At 37.0% G+C, this 25,299-nt stretch overlaps 2 protein-coding genes across 6 annotated transcripts in view; one reads left to right on the top strand and one right to left on the bottom strand.

The window, feature by feature from the left end:
* Positions 1-23,859, bottom strand: part of CPSF6 (cleavage and polyadenylation specific factor 6) — a 77,718-nt gene extending 53,859 nt beyond the window's left edge. The window contains exons 1-10 of one of the 5 annotated variants that reach the window (XM_081059163.1): positions 23,580-23,742; positions 14,771-14,980; positions 13,283-13,386; positions 9,762-9,907; positions 8,685-8,858; positions 8,444-8,554; positions 7,503-8,007; positions 5,174-5,289; positions 4,515-4,668; positions 1,456-1,648 (exon numbers count right to left, since the gene is read on the bottom strand). In XM_081059163.1, coding sequence (XP_080915289.1) covers positions 1,459-1,648; positions 4,515-4,668; positions 5,174-5,289; positions 7,503-8,007; positions 8,444-8,554; positions 8,685-8,858; positions 9,762-9,907; positions 13,283-13,386; positions 14,771-14,980; positions 23,580-23,639 — 1,770 coding nt within the window. In that variant the 5' untranslated portion in view covers positions 23,640-23,742 and the 3' untranslated portion in view covers positions 1,456-1,458. Of the gene's footprint in view, positions 1-1,455; positions 1,649-4,514; positions 4,669-5,173; positions 5,290-7,502; positions 8,008-8,443; positions 8,555-8,684; positions 8,859-9,761; positions 9,908-13,282; positions 13,387-14,770; positions 14,981-23,579 lie in introns of all 5 variants that reach the window. The other 4 variants (XM_081059159.1, XM_081059160.1, XM_081059162.1 and 1 more) reach the window with 4 other exon arrangements.
* Positions 17,921-19,838, top strand: LOC308502025 (ubiquitin-conjugating enzyme E2 L3). Its single transcript, XM_081059227.1, has one exon. It carries the CDS (start codon positions 19,299-19,301, stop codon positions 19,761-19,763), a length of 465 nt encoding a protein of 154 aa, XP_080915353.1. The 5' UTR covers positions 17,921-19,298; the 3' UTR covers positions 19,764-19,838.
* Positions 23,860-25,299: the final 1,440 nt, after the last annotated feature.

Raw genomic sequence — 25,299 nt, 5'->3', positions numbered from 1 at the left:
ATATCCAAAAAACAATATCAATTTCACTAAGCTAATTTTAAAAGTGAAAAATGTTTTGTATCATATTAAAGAAACGTTTTTAAGAATTTCTTATATTAAACTCTATAATACAATATGTGAAGGACTATTTTAAAATTTTAAAATTTGATAAATATTCACAATGCATATTCAAAATGCAAGGAAAAGTATTAAACTGGCCTTTTCACTTCAAAAGCCCTTAAAACTGTAAATAATGTAATAGCTTATTTGTAAACCATAAGACTGTATTACATGCTTATTTTCTAAATTTTATTATCCAAAAAGGATTTCATTTGCTAAAATATAGTTTAAGAAATCACTATTCTACCACAGAATTATACACTTGATAAACTCATTTTGCCCATAACAATTTAAATACTAACAATTACCATGACTTAATTTTCAGTGTTTCCCATGATTATAGAAAATAACTGTGTAAAGAATAGTTACCTATAAAAGGTTTGTTTTAGCCTAATTTAATTTGAATGTCACCAACATATAAAGAAAAAATATTTGTTTACAGAATAACCTGTGTCACATGCACAAGCCTTATAGTGCCCCCCTTCACATGAATTAATGCTGTTCACAAATATAAAAATAAAATTACACGTGAAAATGAAGCATAAACAGACAACTCTTTCCACTTTGTGAAAAATGTACACAATAGTTTTAAAATACAGAAAAAAAGACAATGATTATGGTTTATGAATGAAACATCAACGAAAATTATTTCAAGGTTATTATAATCTGGGATGTATGATTTGATACAATTTAAACTCTTAGATATGGAGTACCCTAAACCCATTTTAATTGAATAAATTTCACATCTTCTTTGCAAATTAAAGGATACTGCTTCTTTTCTTTTAACAACAAAAAACAGATGCCAAGAAAAATGTTTTTTCTAAAAAAATTTTAAGCAGAAAAGCTCTTTCAACACTGAGAAACCATCCTCGTGCATTATAAATTATTACAGTGTTAAATTTTGTTTAAAAGTTTTAGGGATAAATGAAGTTAGTTCAAGGAGAGCAATTTTAAATTTATTTTTAAAAGCCCAAGCACATTACACATATATGAATTAACTCCCTGTATTTTATATTTTAAATCATATACAAACTGTATGTGATTAAGAGAATCCCAATTTTTACATTTTAGAAGTACACAATGAGTCCTCTTGATTATTTTCTTGCTTTCTTAAGACCCTTAACAATCTGAAACCTAAAAGTTGTAATTCAGCAATATTCAAGGATAAGAGGTCAAATTTTTTACCTGTTATTTCTTACCTGTCATTTGTCTCTGAAGTTTCCACAGAAGATTAAATTCAGAACAAGTAGTTGATCATTTACAATGTAGGTATATACTGTATAAACAATAGCCTCGGAGTTATAATTGCTGTTAATAATGCACATACTAAATGCAACAGGAACAAGGAATACCCACCTTCTAACGATGACGATACTCGCGCTCTCGGTCACGTTCTCGGTCCCGGTCTCGGTCCCGGTCCCGGTGTCTCTCTCGTTCTCTGCTTCTCTCTCTATAATAATCATCATGACGATCTCTACTGCGGGATTTATGACGCCGACTCTTTTCTCGTGATCTACTATGGTCCCTCTCTCTTGATCGTTCACGTCTTCTAAAAGAAATTACTGGATTAATGCTCTCCATAACTGGATAGCTTAAAAAGATATTTAATATTTTGGTGTTTAAAAATACCTAAGGCAAAAAATTATTTATAAATGTAGTTTAGACTTATGATATGTTGAACTGTCAATAATGATTTACCAACTCACCTAGAGGCATGAACTAGAAATTCCATTTTTAAAAAATATTCACTCCAAAATTGGGAACCAGACACACCAGGGCAATACATATCATCCATTATATTTATTATAACTAGGTCTAAACCAGACATGTAGTGTTTACTGAATGAAAAAACAAAAAGGTAAAGGAGAGGAAATTCAAAGGCTTTGTGTTTTAAACTAAAGAACCTATTGAAGGTAGTTTAGATATAAAATTCATGAAATTACTCAATATACAATGGACTTAAAAACACAAAAATTACCACCCACTAACACAGGTTATCTAAACCTATATTTAAGTTATCAATTTTATATTCCTAACTATCCAAACTATGATACTCCTCTGAGAAACTTTTTAATAGTATATACAGTGTGTTTCTCTGAAAGTAAGAGCTAGCCGGACAATCAGCTCTAATGCGTCTTTTGGAGCAAAAATTAATATAAGACCCGGTCTTATTTTACTATAATGTAAGACTGGGTCTTATATAAGACCGGCTCATATATTAATTTTTGCTCCAAAAGATGCATTAGAGCTGACGGTCCGGCGAGGTCTTATTTTCAGGGAAAGAGGGTATATTTGCTGGGAGGGTTGGGAGGGTGAGGTGGGAAGCAAAGGAGAAACCTAGTAATTATGACCACGGGTAAAATCTGGGATACTATTCATATTATAATTTAATAAAGAGAAATGCTTCATGAACCAGCTTAAAAAAACAAACAAAACAACCCACAGGTAATTTATCCGAAGTATAGAAACTCTATTTGAAATTTACAATAAGGCAATAAAAATTGCCTATTAGTTTAAATATCTATTTTGTATTTTTGCACCAGACAATTAGACTTAGCAAACATTATTAGGTGTTTACTTTGTGGACTTAAAAAGTTAAAAAGAAGATATGTAAGATATGGTGTTTAGCTATGACAAATTTCTTCAGACACAAAGATCCTTACACTAGGTCAAAAGTTGGGAACCATGACAAAGATAAGCTCCTTTTCCTTAACTTAATGAAGAAGACTCTACCACCAGATAAAGTAAACGAAAGACAGATCTAAAAATATCATGTGAAGATTAAAGATCTACCTTTCCAAAATGGGTACTATTTCAAGGTTAGCAGATCACTACAAAAAAAATACTACAAAAAAAGGAATTTACCTAATTAAAAAACTAAGAATAGATCACTCATTCACTAACTCCCTTGTTCAAAAAACATTTATCTAGCACCCATTCTGTACCAAGCACTGTTTAGTCATTAGAAATAGTGTGAGAGTCACTACTGAAAACAACATGAAGGTTCCTCAAAAAATTAAGAATAAAGCTACCATACAACCCAGCAATCCCTCTTCTAGGTATCTACCTGAAAAATTAGAAAACATTTATTCGTAAAACTATATGTACCCCTATGTTCACTGCAGCATTATACAGAGTATTATACAGAGTAGCTAAGTCATGGAAACAACCTGAGTGTCCACTGATGATGACTGGATAAAGATGTGGTTCATATATATAGTGGATACTACTCAGCTATAAGGATGAAGTACTGCCATTTGCGGTCAACACAGATGGAGCTTTAGAAAGTATCATTTAAATGAAGTAAGTCATAATCATGAAGTAAGTCATAATCATACATCATAAATGAAGTAAGTCAGGCAGAAAAGAATAAGAACCTTATGATTCGACTCATGTGTGGGATATAAAACAGAAGGCAACAAATGAACAAAATAAACTCATGGACACAGACACAGTGGTTACCAGAGAGGAATGGGGGTCGGGGGAGGCTGAAGAGAGCAAAAGGAGTCAAATATATGGTGATGGAAGAAGACTAGACTTTGGGTGGTGAGCACACAATGCATTTCACAGATGACGTATTAAAGAGTTGTGCACTTGAAACTTACGTTATTAACCAATGTCACCCCAAATAAACAAATACAGAGGGTGCAGTACCAAAAAAATGTATGCACATTTTAAGAAAGGAAAAAACTATTAAAATCACGCTGATAGTAACCACTTTGAGTGCTTCTTGTAACTGCAGAAGTCAAACATGACTGGTATTCATCTTTTGTTATAGGTATATACTATTACAAGTTTAATAGTTTTTTTCCTTTCTTAAAATGTGTATACATTTCTTTGGCACCCTCTGTATACTGTAGTGAACAGTACAGATAAGACCCCTTCCATCTTTCAACAAGTATAATGAAAAAAACAAATAATGAATTAATAATAAGTACAGATTATGGTAAGTACTATGAAAGAAATAACAGAACAACACAACAGGATAACCTGGGAAAAGACCCCTCCCCCACCCATCCCCTGCCAGAGCTAGATTGAGTTGAGGCATGAAAGAAGCCAGCTATGTGAAGAACCAAGGAAAGGGTTCCTAGCAGAAAAGAGTATAAAATACAAAAACAGAGAGATGATCAAACGCTTGAGGTGTCAAGAGGCAGAGAAGGGAGACCAGTATGGCTGAAGAAGTGAGCAAAGCAGGAGGTACACAATGAGGCTGAAAGACAGACCGGAACTGTATCACACAGTGCCTTGACGTTTGCAGTCTTATTCTGAGAGTAACTGGAAGCCTTTAAGGGTTCTAATTGCTGAGTAAACAGTAATAAGTACAATCAAAGTTCTATTTTAAATTCCCAAACATAATAGTTTTCCCTGTTTGTAAAGTAGCAGTTTTAAATAGACATGAGACAGGAAAGTTTTACCTTGATCCAGAACCATAAGACTTAGATTCAATTCCATGAAGGCAATCTTGCAAAGAGCTAATGAGAACTTTGCAACGATCATCAGCAGATACTTTGGATTGTTTAATTAAAGAAATTGCGGTTACCAATGTCTCAATAGCACTCCCATAATCACCTGTAAGGGGAAAAGAAGGGTTGAAGTGAAATAAATGTTATTTTCAAAATACCACCACACTACCTATGGTAAGTAATAAAGCATTTCACAAACAGAGCGCACTTTAAAATGACCACAGGAGATGTTTTAGTTTTGTCTTTCACCATTTAGAAAAGGCATTTAGGAGTACGTGCATGAAATCAGCACAATTTGTTATTATTGAAGCTGTGTGAAACAGGTATCATTTTGTAAATATGGTAATAAATGAGCTGCCATACAGTTCCTGAGCCATTAAATATCAGGGCAAAGATTTAAATCTAGACCTATAATTTTTAAATTGGGGATCTTTCCATTACACTGTGACAAACAACTTCCTTGAATGCTTTTTAAAAAGTACAGGTAATGACTTGGGAATATAAAAATCACTACTATATGTAAATGATCAATCTTCAAGACTGTACTTAAGTTTTAGGTCATTCCGAATAACATAAATAGGAAATATTAATACAGAAGGAAATCTACAAACCAGCACTGGCATCAGACACAGCTCTTGAAATAGCACTGCTTGAGATCGCCCTATTTCTATTCATGATTTCTTCAAACTCAGCTTCACTCAATGGTGTTCTTGCAGTATCCATTTCCCTATAAAATCAAAATAAACCTATATCATACTCAACAAATTTTCTAAGTTAGTTTTAACAGTATAAAGCAATTCATACTGGTTGCTTCTGACAAGTGCCTTAGAACTAGTAGTTAGTTATCCAGACCGAAGCATGCTATTCCTCCTACAAAGAGAACAAATCTAAGCAAAATTTTCTTATACCACTGTCTTATAGCTAAAATAAAATAGCAGCTTAAAATCTTGCCTTTCTGATGGCCAGAAGTGATATATTTACATATCTACAACATAATATTTTTCTGTCACATAAAAACATAATTGTTTTGATGAATATATATTCATATTTCATGTACAAAATACATACATATATACATGTGTATAAATGTATATATAAACAAAAACCATTGATTGCAAAAAAATACAGCCTACATAATCAAGAGCAGGAATTTGGTTTCATTTATGTTTGCATCCTCTAAGCATAGGGCCTGACACACACAGAAGGCTAATAAATGACTGATTAATAGAATTTCAGGAGGGACAAGATCTTAGACGATGCTTGCCACCGAATCCCTAGAAGAGTTTCTGGAAAACAAAAGTTACTAAGTATAAATATTTGTTGAAAAAGAATAGATAAAATGCCAAGATTTTCTAAAGCTGCTTAACAACTTTAAAAAAGTGCACATGTACAGTACAGGAAAAGGTAAACTTTTTGCCATCTTAGTTACTAGTAGGTAGGACACTGAGTTGAGGCAAGCAATAGCCAGCCGTTCATGCTAATGAAATAAGGAAATAACTAATCTAACCTTTTGCGTGCTTACAAAGTTAATTTTATTCCCAAAACTTTATAAACATCCCAACCAAATGACAAGTTGTTCAAAAAATCCAAGTATTTCAACTAAATGCTGACTTGTCCATCCTATTTCCCTTAAAAAAAAAAAAAAAAATCCCAGGTAAGATAATCAGTTCTTTTCCCGATAAAAACTAGTCAATTATACCCCGCACCCCCCTGGACCTCCATTTCAATCTTGAAAATCTGACTCTGGATATGAGACTCAAATTTTATCCTCTCAAACTAAGTCACCTAACCCACTCCTATACACTACGGGTAAACACTTGATATGTAGTCACTCACTGGAATTAAACTGACCAGGAGAAAATTTGTACTATAGCTTAGCAGGTATAACATTTTTTCCTAAAGAAAACAAAGCATTTTTGGCAATCACAAAGATGTGACATCTATGGATAAGTAACTGTCAATAGACTCTATTTACAACATCAAATTTACTGCTGGGGCCTGTGCAATTGTATGAAATTAGGCAAACGTTCAAATCCATCCTGCAGGACATTATCAGACAAACTGAAATACAAAGTAGTGTAATATGCTGACAGTTAAAGAATACAAAATCAAATGATAAAATCAAAAGAAATTGAAGGGCAAATTCAAATACTTCTTGGAGATTATAAATACAGCTCTCCAAATTATGATGAATACATAGATAATTTTTTAATTGCTTTGGAAGGGGGCTAAGAGATCACTCGGTTCAACAGGAGTTTCCTATCAGCTTTTTTCTAAGGATCACCATTATTTTAATTTCCATAAAGCCTGTGTTTTACCAAGGCTTTGTGTACCCAAATATACTTATAAATTATTGTTCCCATTTTAATGAAAAGTTAGCAATTTGCTACTCAGGACTCCCAATCAGCATGAGATAATCTATAGCACTTATCAAACTGATCTGATTCCTAAAATAATGAAGAAACTTTAGTATTCTGTGTAGTGTCATCAATTTATAAATGAGATTCAGATTTAAAAATCTTAAAAATAACTTAAGGATTCTACTTGCTCGCTGAAATTATACCTTACTTACTTATTTATGGCAGACATGACGACCCTTTATCCTTAAACTTTATTTTTATTTTGTATAATTCTTTAAGATAATAAATTATCTTTATTAACCTCTTTTAACTTAAGAAATGATGGAGGTAAATCCCCAAGATTTAGTGACTTGCCCTAAACCACATGGTGATGTAAGTGGCAGAGATCGATTACTCCCAACCAGGTTCTGTATGTTTTTCACTGTATCATACTGCCTCTTCTAACAAGAGAAAATAATACAGAGAATTAAATATATGGAGAAAAGGCTATCATTTTATAAAAACCTCTGTAATGGAGCATTGGATATCTTTTAGCAATCTAATACACCAAATCTACTTTCAAAGGTCCATTCTAACTTACCTTCCAGGAGGCCCATAGTCGCCCCTATCATATGGGGGAGGTCGGCCATATGGATCTGTTGGTGGGGGGCCCCGACTATCTGATGTAGGCATGCCGCTGTTAGTTGGTGGAGGAAAGAAAGCTGGGTTCACATGTGGAGCTGGCGGTGGAGCACCTGGAGGTGGTCCAGGAAGATGCGGAGGAGGAGCAAGTGTAAGGGGTGGCCCCAGAGGGCCAGGTGGGCGAGGTGGAAAGGGGCCTGGAGGTGGAGGTGGTCCCTGTTGTGGAGGTGGTGGGCCAGGAGGGGGGCCGTAGCCTGGAACTGGAGGTGGAGGACCAGGTGGCAGCGGACCCAATGGAGGCTGCCCAAAAGGTTGTCCAGGAAAGAGAACTGGCGGTGGAGGGCGATCTCCTCGATTAGGAGGCCCAGCTAAAGGAGGAGGCAGAACCTGACCAGGAGGTGGAGGACCTGGTGGGCCAGGTGGGCCTGGAGGACCTAAGGGTGGGCGTGGTGGAGTTTGTCCAGCTACGGAATAAAGGGGGAGAGAGAAAAAACACACTTCAATAAGGTATTTTAACTTTTATGCTAAGATTATACTTTTAAAGCATAACTCATAGACCAAGATTCTTTCTCTTTAAATAAAACCCATATGGTAAATGCTACACTAACGACTATAAAGGTGAAGTATATCCTTACAAATTTAACTACATCAATTTACGCTTAAGAAAAATTATTGAAACAAAAACTTTAATAAAGATTACATTACTTAGAGATAGTTTCCATCTTTCAGCATAACACATTTCTTACAGTGAAATCACCCACCTTATATTCTACTCTGATGCCAAGCTAGAAAGTGAAACAAGGAAAAATGGTCTTGAAAGGATTTTTTAAGAGGTAAGATAATAAGACGGATGTAAATATTCTATATATAAGTCAAGCAAGTTTGGAGAAAAATAAAGACCTTTTAGGCCAAAAATGGGTATTTCCTCTATGCTGTGCCCCATATGCCATGGAATCCTAGTATCCAGGAACAAAGGCCGAGTTCCTTTAACAAGATGCTTGATCAAATTTCCTGGATTCCAAAAATAGCATAACAAGGAGAGTAAGTCACATTAATAATGCATTACTTGAAAAGAGAGAAAAGGAAAAGAGGTATTAGGTAGACACATTATATCCATGGTAATTTAAAAAAAAAATTTTACCTGGAAAAGGTGGGGGTGGCCCTCCTGGTCCTGCTGGCCCAGGAAATCTGTCCCCACCGGGAACAGCCCCTGGAAAACGGCCCCGTCCTCTACCACCTTGTGGAAATGCTGCACGTGAACTGCCTCCTGGAGGACCAGCTTTACCTTCCCCAGACATTTGTCCTGATTGTGTAGCTGCAAACATCCAAATACTCATAAATAGCATTTATTAAAATAGTTCTCTGAAATGTAGCCACTGTTATTAGAAACAATTGCACCTCAAAATTCATTTACACTACACATTAACTTATAGATGCCTTGGGCCTGTCCAAACTACATAAGAAGTACTGATTAGGAAAACATTCACGTCTATTTAAGTTGTTTTGAAGTCTCAAAATATAAGGCATAAATGTATTTCCAATAAGTAAATAGTTACTTTCAAAAGACCAGTAGTACTCTGCAGCAGCCAAGACCAAAATTCTCCAACAGAAATCTGAATTTCAGTAAGCACAGATCATTTAAATTTTGTAACATATTCTTTCATTAAGTCTTAAGTGCTAAAACATTAAAAGAAAAACAACCACTTGAATTTCTGTAAATTACATGATCATCCATCTTATCTCAATAAGCGATTACATTCATAAGTGTGTAATGGCAAATCTTTTCTATATTCACTTTACCAAGTGGTGAAAAGTCTTGGTGCCAAGCAGAAATCAACGAATATTTTCTGGTTATCAGTGGTTTCTCCCCCACCATAACACACATCCACATAAGTTTCCTTCAATCTAAGGATTAGAATGTAGTTTCTTCCTTTCTCTAGGATGGGAATGACAGGACAAGAATGGCAGGGCTATAGAACTTGCACACTGTTGAATAGTATTGGGTTTGTGACACCTAGAGAAAAATGGGAGTAGGTTTCCAGTACACAGGACCAGTCATAACCAGTAATTCAATCAAATTCAAAGCATGGACTTTCTAAAATGGATTCTCCAACAAACTAAATATTAAGATGACTTCTCCAATATAACATCTAACAAATGTTAGCAACACCGGTGAAAATACATATCTTTTAATAAAAGCCCCAGAGCGATTGCTTACTTTTCCTGGACTGCATTTCAAATTGACTCAGGAACTGTTTATTGCATGGAGTTACAACAGGATTCTGACCATGAAGTTCTCTTTTAGGCAACAGATCCATCAACTTTTTTGAGGATGCTTCAGATCCAACACCAACAAGGGCAAACCTAAAAGATGTTTAAAGGGGTGAGGTAGAAAGTGAGGAGAGATCAATAATGCTCCTGTTATTATAAAGGAAATGGCCTGAATTTAATTGTATCTAAGAGAACTAAAAATATTTCATAAATTAAAACTATATAGTTCAAACTTTCATCTTTAACTTTTTAAATAACATACCATACAACCCACTCATAGTGTACAATTCAGTGTTTTTCAGTACATTTAGAGTTTTACAACCATCATCATAATCAATTTTAGAACATTTTTATCACTCCAAAATGAACTCCATTCCCATTGGCTGTCACTCCACTTCCTCCCATCCCCCAACCCAAAACAACCACTAATCCACTTTCTGTCTCTACAGATTTGCGTATTCTGGACATTTCATATAAATAGAATCAAACAATAAATGGTCCTTTGTGACTGGCTTTTCACTTGGCACAATGTTTTCAAGGTTTATGCATGTGGCATTATGTATATGTACTGAATTTTTTTTTTATGGCCGAATAATACTCCATTATATGGATATACCACATTTAAAAACCCCATTCATCACCTGCTGGACATTTGGGTTGTTTCCACTTTTCGGTTATTATGAATGCCACTGTGAAAAGATGTTCAACATCATTAACTATCAGGAAAATCACAAATTGAAACCATGACATACCATTTCACACCCACTAAGGTAGCTTTAAATGAAAAAGAATTAAAAAGGGTTGGTGAGGATATGGAGAAACGGAAACCATCATACATTGCTGATGGGAATGTAATATGGCACAGCCATTTTGACAATCGGGCAGTTTCTCAAAAAGTTAAATATAAAGTTAACATATAATCTATTAATTCTACTCTGGATACACACACACACACACACACACACACACACACACACACACACACTTACCAGAATTGAAAATACATGTTCATACAAAACTGGTACATGAATATTCAAAGGAACATTATGCACAATAGCAACAATGGGAACAACCCCAATGTCCATCAAATGATGGATGAAATTTCAAAAGGGGGTACATTCAATTAATGGCGTATTATTTGGCCATAAAAAGAAGTACTGATACATGCTACAACATGGATTACCTTGCAAACAGGCTAAGTGAAAGAAGTCTGTCACACGGGACTACATATTATATGATTCCATTTACAATGAAAAGGCACATCCACAGAGACAGATTGTTAATGGTTATGAGATTTCTTTGGGGGATGATGAAATGTTCTTGAATGAGGTAGTGGCAATGGTTGCACAACTTTGTAAATATACTAAACACCTGTGAACTGCACATTTAAAAGGGTGAATTTGATGGTATGTGAATACTGCAATTAAGAAAAATACATGTAAAACAAAAAAATGAATGATTACCAATTTTGTAAGTTATAGGATACTCTAGATTATCGTCAGAAGTGCTCTTAGGAACTTAGGACCTTTTTCTCCCTAATATTCAAAATAGTCCATTAATTAGATAGATCCCTTAGTCTGGTCGACAAATTCCAGTTTGACTCAAGATTATCTTGGGTCACAACATTTAGAAACAATTTAATGAATTCATTAATCTAACAAATCTCTATTGAGCACCATCTCCTACATGCCAGGCAACATTCTAAGGCTAGGGATACAATAGTGAACAAAACAAAATCCCTGCTCTCTTAAAACTTACAGTCTAGTGGGAGACAAGACAAGGCAATAAACAAATAAAATCCACCATCATAAAGAAAAAAGTAAAGGAAACAGAGTAATGGGAGGAGAAGGTACTATTTTACACACGATGGTCAGAGAGGGGATTCTTAAACCATCTTGAATGAAGTGAGATCCACGTGGATGTTTTGGGGGAAAATAAACCAAGAGAAAACAGCTAGTGTAAAGGTCCTAACTAGGAATGTGTTTGAGGAACAACAAAGAGACTAAAGTGGGTGAAATAACCTAAGGAGGCAGAGTGGAAAAAGATAAGGTCAAAGAGATGGTGGGGAAACATCACACAGTGCCTTGTAGGCCACAGTAAACATTCTGGCTTTTACTCTGAGATAGGAAGACTCTGAACAAATATTGATGTCACTCTTTTTCAACTTCTATTAGTGTAGTATAGACTCTAGGGGATTGCAGTGAAAGCAGGAACACCAAGTAGGAGGCTATAGCAAAAATTCAAGAGATTTATATAAAATGATCCTACTGTAACATTATTTGTAATAGGTAAAAACTTGAAATCACCCAAATAACCAAAAATATGAATGGCAAAATAAATTACAGTAGCACACAAGGTTATAATGGAAAGAATTAGACATTAGAGAAGATGTGTATTTATTGATAAACATTTGTTTTACTCCTGTATCAAACATGTTATAAAACATGCGAATTACAATCCTGTTTTTTTTCTTCAGCTTTTTTGCAATAAAAATAGGAAGCCCTATGAAGAAACCTGAAAGCTCTGTATTTTGCCGTGTATAATGCACACTTTTTTGTGTGTGTGAGGGAAAAATAAGGATGCGCATTATATATGGGTAGTACTAATTCCGTATCTATATAAATGTTTTTAATTATTTTATTTATCAATAACGATATCCGTATGCAAAATAATACCCTGGAATACAATTGGTTTTGTTGAACTTATGATGAACTTGCAATGACGAAGAGTTCTTGGCCTTCTATGATGCATAAATATTGTAAATTTGTTACCTGTACATAAAATTAATTCCTTGTACCTTGTATCTGCTCTTGTGTTTTGTAATTTGTTACATAAAATTTCTTGTACCATAATATGTTAAAAAACGCAAAAATTCCTTTATAATATAAAAAACAAGTACCTAAATGTAAACAAATAAAAATTTGAATTAAACAATTAAAACAAAAGAGTTTTTTCCCTAAAAGTTTGGGCCAAAAACGTGGGTACGCATTATACATGGCAAAATACGGTATATTCACTAAAATGTTAAGAGTGATCATCTTTGGATAGTGAGATTGTGGCTTTTTCTTTTCTTTTTGATATCTGTATTTTATAACATTCCTATAATGACCCTACCACATTTGTATAAATAGTTTTTAAAAATTAAGCAAAATATCCATGTTACTCCCATTCTCCAGTTGCTCATCTTCCTGCATCCCTTAAGCACAGGGATAGTAAGTAACACTTCTTCAAACTGTTATTTCAGTGAACATTTGAACCATACATGGAACTCAGGAAAATGAGCTAGATCACAGGGCAAGTGAAATGAGTATGAATCTGTCCAGGAACCTCCTGCCAATGTGGATACTAAAACATCTTACACACATGTAGTCAGCATTAACTTTCAGGAAACACACCCCCAAAATTATAATCACTAGCTACTAACTTAAATTTAAAAAAAAAAAAAAAGAATTAAAACAAAATTCTTACCCCTTTGACTGGCCATTTGCCCGATTTTCAAAAAATTTTATCTCCAAAATATCATTTACTCCCAAAGAATGAACTGCTTCAGTTAAGTCTTCATCTGTTGTCCACTGCAAGACATTTCCCCCTCATCAACCATCAAACCATATCCAAGATTTCTATTGCTTCAATTTAGTTTTTAAGGGTAAACTCAGGATAAACAGGAGAAAATTAATACTCGGTGAGAAATTGAAGTGCAATTACTGCAAGTCAGTTTCCAATTTTTAAACAGCAAAAAAACACCTGAGGACTTAACTACATTCCTTGCTAAGCTTCGGAAAACAGAAGATACAAACTCTTGGAGATCAGATATGTGTATTTTTTTCCTCTTAAAAAGTTCTGCTCTTTTCCAACTTTATAAACTGCTATGCTTTTAAGTTTTTAATAAAACCAACGTCACTTCTCGCTTCCTCTCTTTAAAGGAAACTATTTGGGGAAATAAATTCCATCTTATGCTTTAACATAAGATAAAAAGAAACATATGTATTGAGCACCTACCATGTACTTTATATCAAACATTTAACTCTTAATAACGTATAAGTCCTATTACTATTCCTATTTTACATGTGGTGCAATAGGTTAAAGAGCTTGTCTAATGTCACAAACCAATAGATGGAGGGGTAAGATTCAAAGTCTTACTTAGCAACCACACTCCATAACTATACCGCTCCTGTCTCCAATATTGTAAGAAATTGCTCAGACTGGGTGGTAGGAGATCAATGAATTAGTTTAATTAGTTTTTTTTAAATGGAAACATTTAAAATGCTATTAAGGATGTGTTTTGATTTCTACACAATTTTAAAACTTTACTTAGAAACATTACTGCATATAGTGGAAAGATGTAAATATTCTGTAGCACTATTCTAATGAATATTTAACATTTAACGCTAATAAAATTATATACGTTGAACAACCAGTTAATGAATCTCCCAAACACTAATCTTAGTCTCATATACTCAAATTATAATACAATATACATAACAATATTTCCGTAAATCAGATTTCAAATTTTAGAGCAGAAATTAAACTCAACAAGCCCAAAACATGGATTAAGTATTGAAACTTTTTTAGATCAAGAGTCATATTGTCTCTTTCTCTCCTTTTACAGTTCTGATGCTGGTTGAGACCTTATGTAAGCATTTTTTTTTTAACTGGGATAGCTGAAGTGTAGGAATAGTAAGTTAAAAGAATAATGGATTTGACGATAAAATAATTGAATATATTTAACTGAAATCTCTACTAAAATAAGTTGAATGACTACAAAATTCAAAACTAGAAGATCTGAATTTATGTTTTAAAGATACTTTTATTGCCCTCCTCATTGCACGAGCAAGCATATAAAACCACCAATCTAGTAACTTCAAATTCTTATTTTATAAAACTGGAGAAAAATGTTAACTGGACCAGCTCAAAATCAATGACCAATAATTTAATTCATATGCTAAGTTTACTTACCCATGTTAGATTTCCAATATATAATGCAATTCTCTTTCCAGTATATGTATAGACAACATTTGGTGCTGCTCCTTTACCCACATCATCACCAACGGTTGGTGGGAGAGTATCCATGTAATCTCGGTCTTCTGGGGCATCTCCATTATTTGCAGATGGAGAGATGACATCATCATACAAATCTATCTGATCATGCCCACCATATTCAGCTTCCTGAGATACAGAAATAATGCTCTAGTTATACAGTAGTCAGACTACTACTAAGATCTGAACAGAAATTCAACAGTTTTTGTTTTAAAAATCTGGTTGAAGATAGAAAAAGGCCCAAAGGTCTAGGTACAAATCTTACACTTTATGCCATACATGTATTCTTGAACAGTGCCTGTAAAGTGAATTTCTATCCAAACAATCCTATTTTCCCACAATTTTACTGTAATACAGAAAATAATGCTCCTCTGGGAAAAGAATGACATGGAGGCAAATTAATAATGTAAAACTTTTCTTGGAAGTAAAATACTATTAAAGTAAAAGTAGTAACTCAAGAATTAATAAAAATAGATAAGCTTTAAAAAACTGATACAAAATTATCACAGAAATCAGAGCCATTACAAATCTTTAGCATTTAACTGCAGAAAAAGAGAAAAAGATAACTATTATTTTCTGTGATATATCAGGATCTTCTTTCCCAACCCCGTGAAAGCTATTAGTTTTAGAAAAAAGCAGTGAGCTGAGCCACAGGGAATAAGGAAATGTGGGTAAGTAAATAATTCCAAATGTCATAACAAAGGTACAAGAGAAAAAGAATAAAACACACTTAAAACTATGCAAATTAGTATCTAGCGACAGTTTTATTATTCTCAGTCAACAAAGAGTTAATGCTTACCTGACTTCTCAGACATCTAGTCAATTAGCAAGAGAAAAAAACACGTGAATAGGATCTAGGCAGTAAAGCTTTGCCACTGAGTGTCACCAGCTGAATTAATGCAATGCTAGTGAATGCCACTTACATGCGTAAATAAGCAAGGAAAAGGAAAACAAAAAAGAAACATATGTAAAGAGGAGAAAAAATGAAATAAGGAGGGTTTAATTTGTAAATAAGCCCAAGAAGATGCAGGTATTGGCAGAACACTCAACACCATTTACATTGCCTTTGGTACCATTACTGGGCTACAGGCTTAGCTAGCCTATAGAAGTGAAAAAATTTTCATTTTCCTCCCTTTTCCCACCATTAAGTACTTAAATTGATGTGACCTATTTTATTATGATACAGAATATTTGAGATGATAGAGAGGCAATTAGTTACAAAACAACCAACTTAGAATTCATCCATAACTCACATCCTCTCCCATTAATACAATTTATAAAGGATGAATTGTTATACAAATGGCATATAAAGAGGAGCTGGTAGTTTTAGAGATTGACCATTACATGTATAGAGAATGACCCAGAGGAAAAATTCATAATGATTGTAAACAGATCAACAAAATATTATTATAGGTCCCAGAAGGAACAGAGCTGTTGTTTTGTTATTCAGAAGGGAGCCAAAGTCAGATTTTTTTAAAAAGAAAAATCCTAGAAGGGGAAATACCATTTATACACATAGCCAAAGGGACCTGAAATCTGTGAAGTCATCTTCAGATAGTCTTCCGCATAACAGAGCTAACCAATTTACTAACTATATAACAGAATCTTTACATAACAATTTTGTTATGAGGTAGAATGTAAGGCTTATTTAATAAGGGATCCAAAATCTCAAGGTTAAGTCAGAGAACAAACCCATCTTTAGCAATGGGCAGACCACAAGTCACTGAACAATCCATTAATTTTGCTTCTACAGCAACACCAAAATAATCTTTCAGAACCGAGTTTTTGTTAAAGTAACATGCTCAAATTGCAGTGAAAGTAAAAATTAGAAAAAAGGAGGGTGAGTTTTGTTATGAAGTTTCAGTGTAGCTGAAGCTTCAGGTGGCGTAGTTGCAGCAGTGGTTCAACCCACTTAAAATTACTAAAAAGCTTCCCAGAAAGGGTAGTGGGCACTTTAAACTCTCTTGCAATCCAGTTCTGTACGTCAAGTAGAATTATAATAATTATTATTATTATTCAAAGGGAGCTGTGTTTCCATCCTCCTCAGCAGAGACTATAATCACAACATGTGGTCTGAGGGAGAGTAAAAAAGAATGCAAGGGTTATTAATAGCAGGACTAAAATAAAAGTATTTAAATGTATACTTTCACCAAACAAGTTTACACATTATTTGATTTTTCATTGGTTGTAAATCTAGGAAAATGTTTACATAAGTAGACAATAATTTACAAGCATAATTGCAGCTACACTAACCTGGTGAATCACAATCACTTACTATTTTTGTCCGTCCATGAATTCCTATGTTGACATCAACCAATTTTCCATATTGATATGATTCTACCAATACTTAGGATCAGCCAGATTGTCTGGTAGTTGGACTGCTTCCAATTGGTTGAAGTATGATGCTAATTGAGACCATGGTCCTGGGGTTTGATCTCCATGAGGCCTAGTTAGCTTCGCTCTGTTCCAAGGCCACAGCCTGTACTTCTAGCCCCAACGGTATGCATTTGGTTGTGGTGAAAAAATATTAATGAATCTAAATACATTTGCTACCATTATAAAAACAAAAAGCATAAGTTCTTTTGTAGTATCAGTAATCTTTTCAGCTTCAGCATGACACCTACTCTCCACATTAAAAAAATAAATAAATACAGAACACAACCTACTTATTATCCCCACTTTAAAAGGGGAGAAAACACCCATATTCTGAAATTTTGCAAAATGTATGTCACAGGTCATATACAAAGAAAGTGAACTCTGAAAGCCTACTGAACAAACAAACAAAAAATGGTTTCTACTTTGTTAAAGAGAAATGGTCAACAATGTCAGCTTCTACTACGTAAAGAGTCTTTTCAATTATTACCTTTTGGAAATTTTAATGGCATTCAAAAAACAAGAAAATATCAACATTACTCCTCTAATAATTTTAGATACCAAATGCTGCACAATCTTAACTATCCACTTTTCACAGTAGCTCAACAGAGCTGCGCATTATATAACTTCCAATAATTAACAGCTCTTAGGGTTTATTTAAAAATCTACTAAGTAATTTTTTCTTTTCTTACATTCTAAATCAACTACAATCATTCTAAAGGTAAGGTATCCTCTCAAGATTTTATACTTCAAGATTATGTTCTACATGGTGTACAAATAGCTGTCTATGGCCAAGAGAAAACACTTAAAAATAACATGGATAGTAACCAAAATTCTATTAGTTACTTTTAAAAACAATGTTTCTCAATCATTTTTTTTTATTATCACCCTCCCCTTCCCTTCAAAAAGTTATTTTTAGACAGTTTCCCCTAATTACCTCCCATAAAATTTTAATATCACAGACACACTGTATATACTGAATACCATCATTGGAATGACCATTGTATTAGCTGTAGTATACTCTTCATTCTTCCTGACCAGCCCAACACTGCTAAAATTGTAGTAATACCATTCCTGCACGAGGTACTACCAATAATGGCACAGCAAAGGCCACTTGTTTCACAGCCCCTCTATTTAATCAAAGAAAAAGAAAGGAATTTAATAGTCATTTCCATTTAGAGAAATATATGTGGGGGAAAAGTTGCATTTTGCATCTACAAAATGCACTCTATACTAAGGAAGACAAATACTAGCTATAGCACGCAAAATCCAGTATCAGATAACATAACACATATTTATCTTTTTAGAAAATACAATTTTCTGATTTCATCTAGTTATTTTCTGGGGAGATATTAAAATTAGTTTGTAATTCCTGTAAGAAGCTCAACTAATAGTAAGGAAGCCAACTACGTACTGAAAACATTCCACATAAACCAAAGTGGACTTTCACTGGCAGCTGAATGGACTACACTCATAAATAATAAAATTGAGTGAGAAGAGTTCTAGCTCCTCTAAACATTTCTACCCAAGTTTCTGAGTCAATCTCTACCTACTTCATCATTCTTGACTTTAGACTTTTTTTTTTTGCGTTATGTGTTCACCACCCAGAGTCGGTTCTCCTCCCATCACCATATATTTGACCCCCTTTACCCTCTTCTACCATACCCTCCCTTTCCCCTCCCCATCCCCCTTTACCCGCTGGTAACCACTAAACTGTTGTCCTTACAGACTTATCTTACAGGGTATTCTATTAAATATAAATTTATCAGAAATAAGGTTTCACTGATTTATCTAATAAACGTATTTTCCAAAATTGGCTAGACAACTGGCTAGAGATACATAATCACTAAACATAAAATATAACAACTAATGAAATAAAGGCAAGCTGACTTATAAGAATGTCTAGGTGAATGTCTAGATTAACTTCTAAGTGAATTTTTTTCCGGCCACTACCTATATACACTTTCATTTTAAAGTTGGTGGTCAGAAAGCAGCACTGTTACAGTGACCCACTGCCAGACAGATCAGTAACTAAATTCTACATTAAGAATTTGTTAGCAGCACCAGATCCAAGATGGCGGCCAGCAGGAGGCTGATGAAGGAGCTTGAAGAAATCCGCAAATGTGGAATGAAAAACTTCCGTAACATCCAGGTTGATGAAGCTAATTTATTGACTTGGCAAGGGCTTATTGTTCCTGATAACCCTCCATATGATAAGGGGGCCTTCAGAATCGAAATCAACTTTCCAGCAGAGTACCCATTCAAACCACCAAAGATCACATTTAAAACACAGATCTATCACCCCAACATTGATGAAAAGGGGCAGGTCTGTCTGCCAGTAATTAGTGCTGAAAACTGGAAGCCAGCAACCAAAACCGACCAAGTAATCCAGTCCCTCATAGCACTGGTGAACGACCCCCAGCCCGAGCACCCCCTTCGGGCTGACCTAGCTGAAGAATACTCTAAGGACCGTAAAAAATTCTGTAAGAATGCTGAAGAGTTTACAAAGAAATATGGGGAAAAGCGACCTGTGGACTAAATCCTGCCGCGATTGATTCCAGCAAGTGTGAGCAGAGACCCAGAGCAGTGCAGACACCCCGCAAAGCAGGACTCTGTGGAAAATTGACATGTGCCACCGCCTGGCGTTTGCTTGTGGCAGTTACTAACTTTCTACAGTTTTCTTAAAAGTGGTTTAGGTAACCTATAAAAGGATTAAAAACTTAAAAAAAAAAAAGAATTTGTTGATTTTCAAACAAGCAAAATACACACTACTTCAATGCATACAGTACAAGCTTTCCTGAAGTTCATAAAATTTTGGACTTTCCTCTTCCCTGCCAGCAAAAATTCTACAGATAAAGGTACATATAAAGGAGTGGATTCTACAATACACAACCTGTCTGTGTTGTAATCACGTGGGTGTTTCTCACCCATACTACAGTGCACTCTAAAGGTAGAGACTACCGAAACTTTGCATCCCTCCTTGTTGGCATAAAACAGATACTCAAGAAATGTATTCTGAAAAATTGAGTTTTAAATTTTATTTAGTTTTGGTCAAAATAAAAGTCTATAATTATTAATTATTAGGCTATTAACAATAATTTGAGTACAAATCCCAGTTCAAATTGAACAGATACACACTAAAGGCTAAAACAGAACTGCTTTCTTCTCAACTCCAAATTCAAGTAATGTAGAGGTTTGGAAGTAGTTCAAATTCTCTTTCCACTGGGGCAACTGTTCTCGATTTGGTTACATCCAAAGACCTTCAATTTAAGAACTAAAGAGCACCCATAAAGAATAGCTCAGTCCCTTGTGCCTTCTCCCCTTCGACTTTATTCCCATTCTTAAGTTCTTCTGGTGAAGAAAGGAACTCTATTATAGTTTCATTAACTTATTCTCACCCCATCTCCAAAAGAAAGTTTCTTCTAAGACAGCTGAATGTCTCACACCTTTTTTTTTAACTTTTATTTATTTTGAGTGTGTTTTTCCAGGACCCATCAGCTCTAAGTCAAGTAGTTGTTTCAGTCTAGTTGTGGAGGGCGCAGCTTACAGTGGCCCATGTGGGGATCGAACCGGCAACCTTGTTGAACCGGCAACCTTGTTAAGAGCATGGCATTCTAACCAGCTGAGCTAACCGGCTGTCCCCATCACACTTTATAGTGCGCTTTCCCAAAACACACACTCAAAAAAGCTTCATAAAAGTACGACCATTTAAAATAGAAGAAATGGGAAATACATACTCTACAGAGAATTTCAAAGTACGTATACAAATTCAATGAAAACTGCAGTTCACATTAAAGAACAAAAATTTTTTTAAATGTTTACAGCAGTTTAGAAGCTATAAAGTAAATCAAGACTGGTTATACTTAGTAAAACATTTTACTCAACTACAATAAAGTGAATGTTTACAGATACAAATAAGGTCATTAGCTAATAGAGTGCAAATTAATCAGTAATAATTTTGTAGTTGCCTCTAATTCTAATGAAAATTCAGAAAACTATTTCAATAATAGTAACATTTGAAAAAACAGGATGAACCTTGTTTTGGCCATATTTTGTACAGGAATTGCTACAGCAAGCAATAGAGTACAAAGGCCAATGACATGCAAAATAACAAAACAAAGCCTCTATTTAATCCCCCCATTAATCTATCCAAAAGCACAAATATTTTACTGGTAAAATTATACAACTATGTGAGATATAATGCTATTGGTACAAGTCAACAAAAAGTTACATTTTATTTTTTTTTATTGAAAATAAATTTTTTTTCAAAGTTACATTTTAAAAAGAACCATAAGGGGTAAATTCCTCACTAGGGCCACAAAATTCTAATCTCGTCTTACCTCCTGCTCAGTCAGAGACAAGCACTAGTTACAGCACAGAGATAAGCATGTATCATTTCACCCAGCAATATGGAATAGAGAAATGCCCACCCCAAATTTAGTTTATGAAAGCCTAAAATATATTTCATGGAGAGGTCCTAAAGAAAGCTCAACTTCTAAAATTGCACACCAATTTTTCCTTTATTGTGGGTAGAAAGGCAAAGCAAATGTATATTCCTGCAAGTAAAGCTAATGAAAAGAGATCTGAACACTTAATTGTTCCTTTACTTGCAGGTATGGCCCTCTTTTGCATGAGATGTCATACTCATCTGATAAATAAAAATTCCTGAAAGTCTTTGTCCGACTTAAAAGCATTAGAATCTGACTGGAGCACTCAAGAGAATTTTCTAATTTGTCACTGACACCATTAAGGCATCGTATATTCAAAATATAAGCACAATAAAGACATTTTAAAGCTTAACGTTTGATTCCACTGGGTTACATTTAAACATATTCAGTCTCTAACAGAGTAGGAAACATTTAAGCTAACGCAAAATTTGTTTCTAATATTTAAACCAGGGGCACAAAGTCATTCCTGAAAAAAAGAGCGGTAAGAATTACCAGCTTGCGCAATTTAAAAAAAAAAAAAAAAAATCCTGAGCCCCTAGTCACAAATAAGATCCTTCACGGAGGGGAAGAAACAAACAGATTAATCAGTAGAATTTGATTAAGTTTCTTATACGGACCTGGAAAATATAAAAAAAAAAAAAGCTTTCAGGTGCAGTGCAGTTAGGCCCAATTTGATTTTTAAAATATGTGTCACTACATGAAAGACAGGAAAGATGTGAACAGCGGGTTCCGAGCTTAAACGTCACTGCTCTAGGACGAGCTCTTTTGCAAGGATGCCCGACGTCCGACACCGCAGCTCCGCGGCTCAGTCCTAGGCCACGCGTGGCCCGGGAGACACCGGAAAAACATTGCATTCTCACTTTCTGCACGCTTTCACAATGGAAAGCAGGTCCCTCGGAGGGTATCTTAACATTGTGCTTTTGAACACCGGGTCACATCTACAGCCCTTGGTTTTGACACGACAGCACAGGCATTTCAGGTGGGCATTCTTTCTTTGAACCACTCCACCGATCTCTCGGCGAGCTACCATCTTTTCGGTTCCACGCAACCATCGCGCTTCTAAGTCTTCCTGTTGGCCAGACCACCTAGCTGCGCGGGTATTTCCCTGAAAAAGGCCAAGAACCACGGGGCCTCAAAGGCACTGCACGCCCCCTACCCTCGAGGCAGGACCCAGCGCACCGACTCGTAAAGGCTCACTCTGGGTCCGAAAGTCACAGGACTTGTTGCAAACGCGCCCACGTCCCGGCCGCCGCCTGCGAGTGTGAGGAGGAGGAGGAGGAGGAGGAAGGCGGCACGCCGAAACCTGTCGCAAACGCGAGCAGGAGGGCCCAGGACGCCGGGCGCGCGGGATACAAAGGGCGGCGAACGCGGCCTTCCAGGCGGCGACCGTGCGCGGACCCGGAGACAAAATGGAGCGACGACAGGAATCGGAGCCCGAGCGGCAGGGCAGGCAAGGCCGGGGCCGAGGCGGGGGCCGGCGCGCGCCCCGCCGGGCTCGCTCCTCGACCTGGCGGCCAGGGAGGGGGCGCGGGAGCGCGCCGTGCTGAACCCCCGCCGCACACACGCGGCCCCACGGCCCGGGCCTAGCGCGGCGGGAAGCGCCCGCCCGCCGCCGCTAACAATGGGAGGCGAGGGAGCGGCGAGGGAGGGGCCGCCGGCGGCTGCACCGCGGCCCGCGGCCGCGCTCCGGGCCCCCGCGGCTGGCCGCACCGCCCCCGGCCTGCGAAACGTCGCGGTAGAACGAGGGGCGAGCGGGACGCCGCGCCGGAGCCGGGCGGCACGGCCCACAGGCGGCAAGGGCGCACGGTCTGCAGCCGCGCCGGCTCGCAGCCCACGGCGGGCCCGGCTCAGCGTCCGGGCCGCGACACGGCCCGCTTCGGCGGCGTAGGCCTGGGGCCCTCACGTACCTGGTTGAACTCTTCACCCACATCCGCGTAAATGTCTATGTGGTCCACACCGTCCGCCATCTTTCCTCGGCCTCGGCCGCCGCCGCCGCCGCCGCCTCCTGCAGGTCCGCCCGCCGCGGCAGCAGCAGCGGATCTGGCGGCGGGGGCGGGGCGCGCTGCGTCACTTCCGAGGCCCGGGGGAATGAGGCGGGGGCGGTTGGGGGCCGCCGTCTGCCCTGCAAGCCCGCCGGTCGGTCTAGAAGGAAAAACTGCGCCCCTCGGGGTAGAGGCAGTTTCTTTTGTGCGTGTGGGTTAGGCCTGCAGGCGACGGCGGGGCCGGGGCGGGGGCGCGGCGGCGGGACGTCCCAGTTTGCAGAGACTGTTTCCACGTTGCCCCGGGCGCACGCAAACGTCTTGCAATATTTTCTCTTCCCAGTGTTTCTGACATGTCTCCCAGCTGGGGCTTCTAGAAAGATGGGAGTTACAGGTCCACGATGAAATACGAAGTGTAAATGTGAGCGCCTTGAGAGCGAGAACGAGGTCTTACCCCTCCCTGCATCCGCGCTCAGACACCAGCAGACGTTCATTTGCCTTGTAAACGCCACATACCCCGTTGAGGGTTAGCTTGAGTTATTTGCACGCCACTTAGGTTATTTGCGTGCCGTTGTGTGTTTGCGGCTCTGTCTTAGGTCATCTTCTTTCATCTCCTCTTCCCCCATTCATTGCCCTTCATTGTTTCCTCCTTAGATCTGCCGTTCGTTTTCTTCGGAATGATTCAGATACCTCTAACTTAAATGCAGTCAGCTTAGAGCCCCCCCCCCCCACAAGGGGCAGGCTCCTTGAGGCAAGAGGTTTCTCTCTTACAATCACAAAATATCCCAGTGAGAAGGGAACCAAGGTGTTACTAGGTCTAAACATCTCCTTTTACAGAAGAGGGAAAAAAGGCCTTAATAAAATCAAAGTGATCTAACCATTCTCAGTAAAGAAAAAACTCTTGCCCCCCCATACTTCAAAGATGTCGTTCCAGTTTGAAACCTGACCCCCGCGCCCCATTTTAATTTCTTTTTCATTCATTTAAAAACCCACCAAATTAGAGTCTGTTTCCCAAGATATGAACTGGCCAGAAATCATTCATACAATGATGAACTAAGCAATATCTGTACTTAGTATGATGGAAAAAGCGTGGAGTCATAGACATCAACCTGGTGATCTGGATACAAATTTCTAGTCAGACCCTTTGCAAGCTAGGTGACCTCAGTCAAGTTACCTAATTTCTCTCATGTTCAACCTTAGAATCCTTAAAATCAGGGTAATAATATTTGCTTAGCCAAGGTTGAAGGTTGATGGTGGTTTTAAATGAGGTAGTATGCAAAATGCCCTATCTTCTTTTGCTTCTTGGAAATACTGTGCTAATTTCCTTTTTTCCATGGGGCTTCATAGAATAGCCACTCATGATAAAAGATGGGGACAGTGTTGAGATAATGTGGTGGGCACAATAATGTCCCATCATAGATGGCCACATCCCATTCCCCAGAACCTGTGAATATGTTACCTTACGTTGCAAAAGGGACTTTGGGACATGGTTAAGGATCTTGAGATGAGATTATCCTTGATTTTCTGGTGGGCCCAAAGTAATCACAATTGTCCTTACAAGTGAAAGAAAGCAAGAGAGTCAGAGAAGATGTGATGATGGAAGCAGTTTATGTTTTTTTCAGTGCACTTAAAACTAATTTCCAGATTC

Source organism: Rhinolophus hipposideros (assembly GCF_964194185.1).
Source record: "Rhinolophus hipposideros genome assembly, chromosome: 9".
Taxonomy (NCBI): domain Eukaryota; kingdom Metazoa; phylum Chordata; class Mammalia; order Chiroptera; family Rhinolophidae; genus Rhinolophus; species Rhinolophus hipposideros.
Note: the sequence above shows the minus strand (reverse complement) of the source record. Positions and strands in the feature narration are given on the sequence as shown.

Coding starts and splice junctions, on each gene's coding strand:
- LOC308502025 (XM_081059227.1), top strand. CDS start 19,299: ATGGCGGCCAGCAGGAGGCTGATGAAGGAGCTTGAAGAAATCCGCAAA.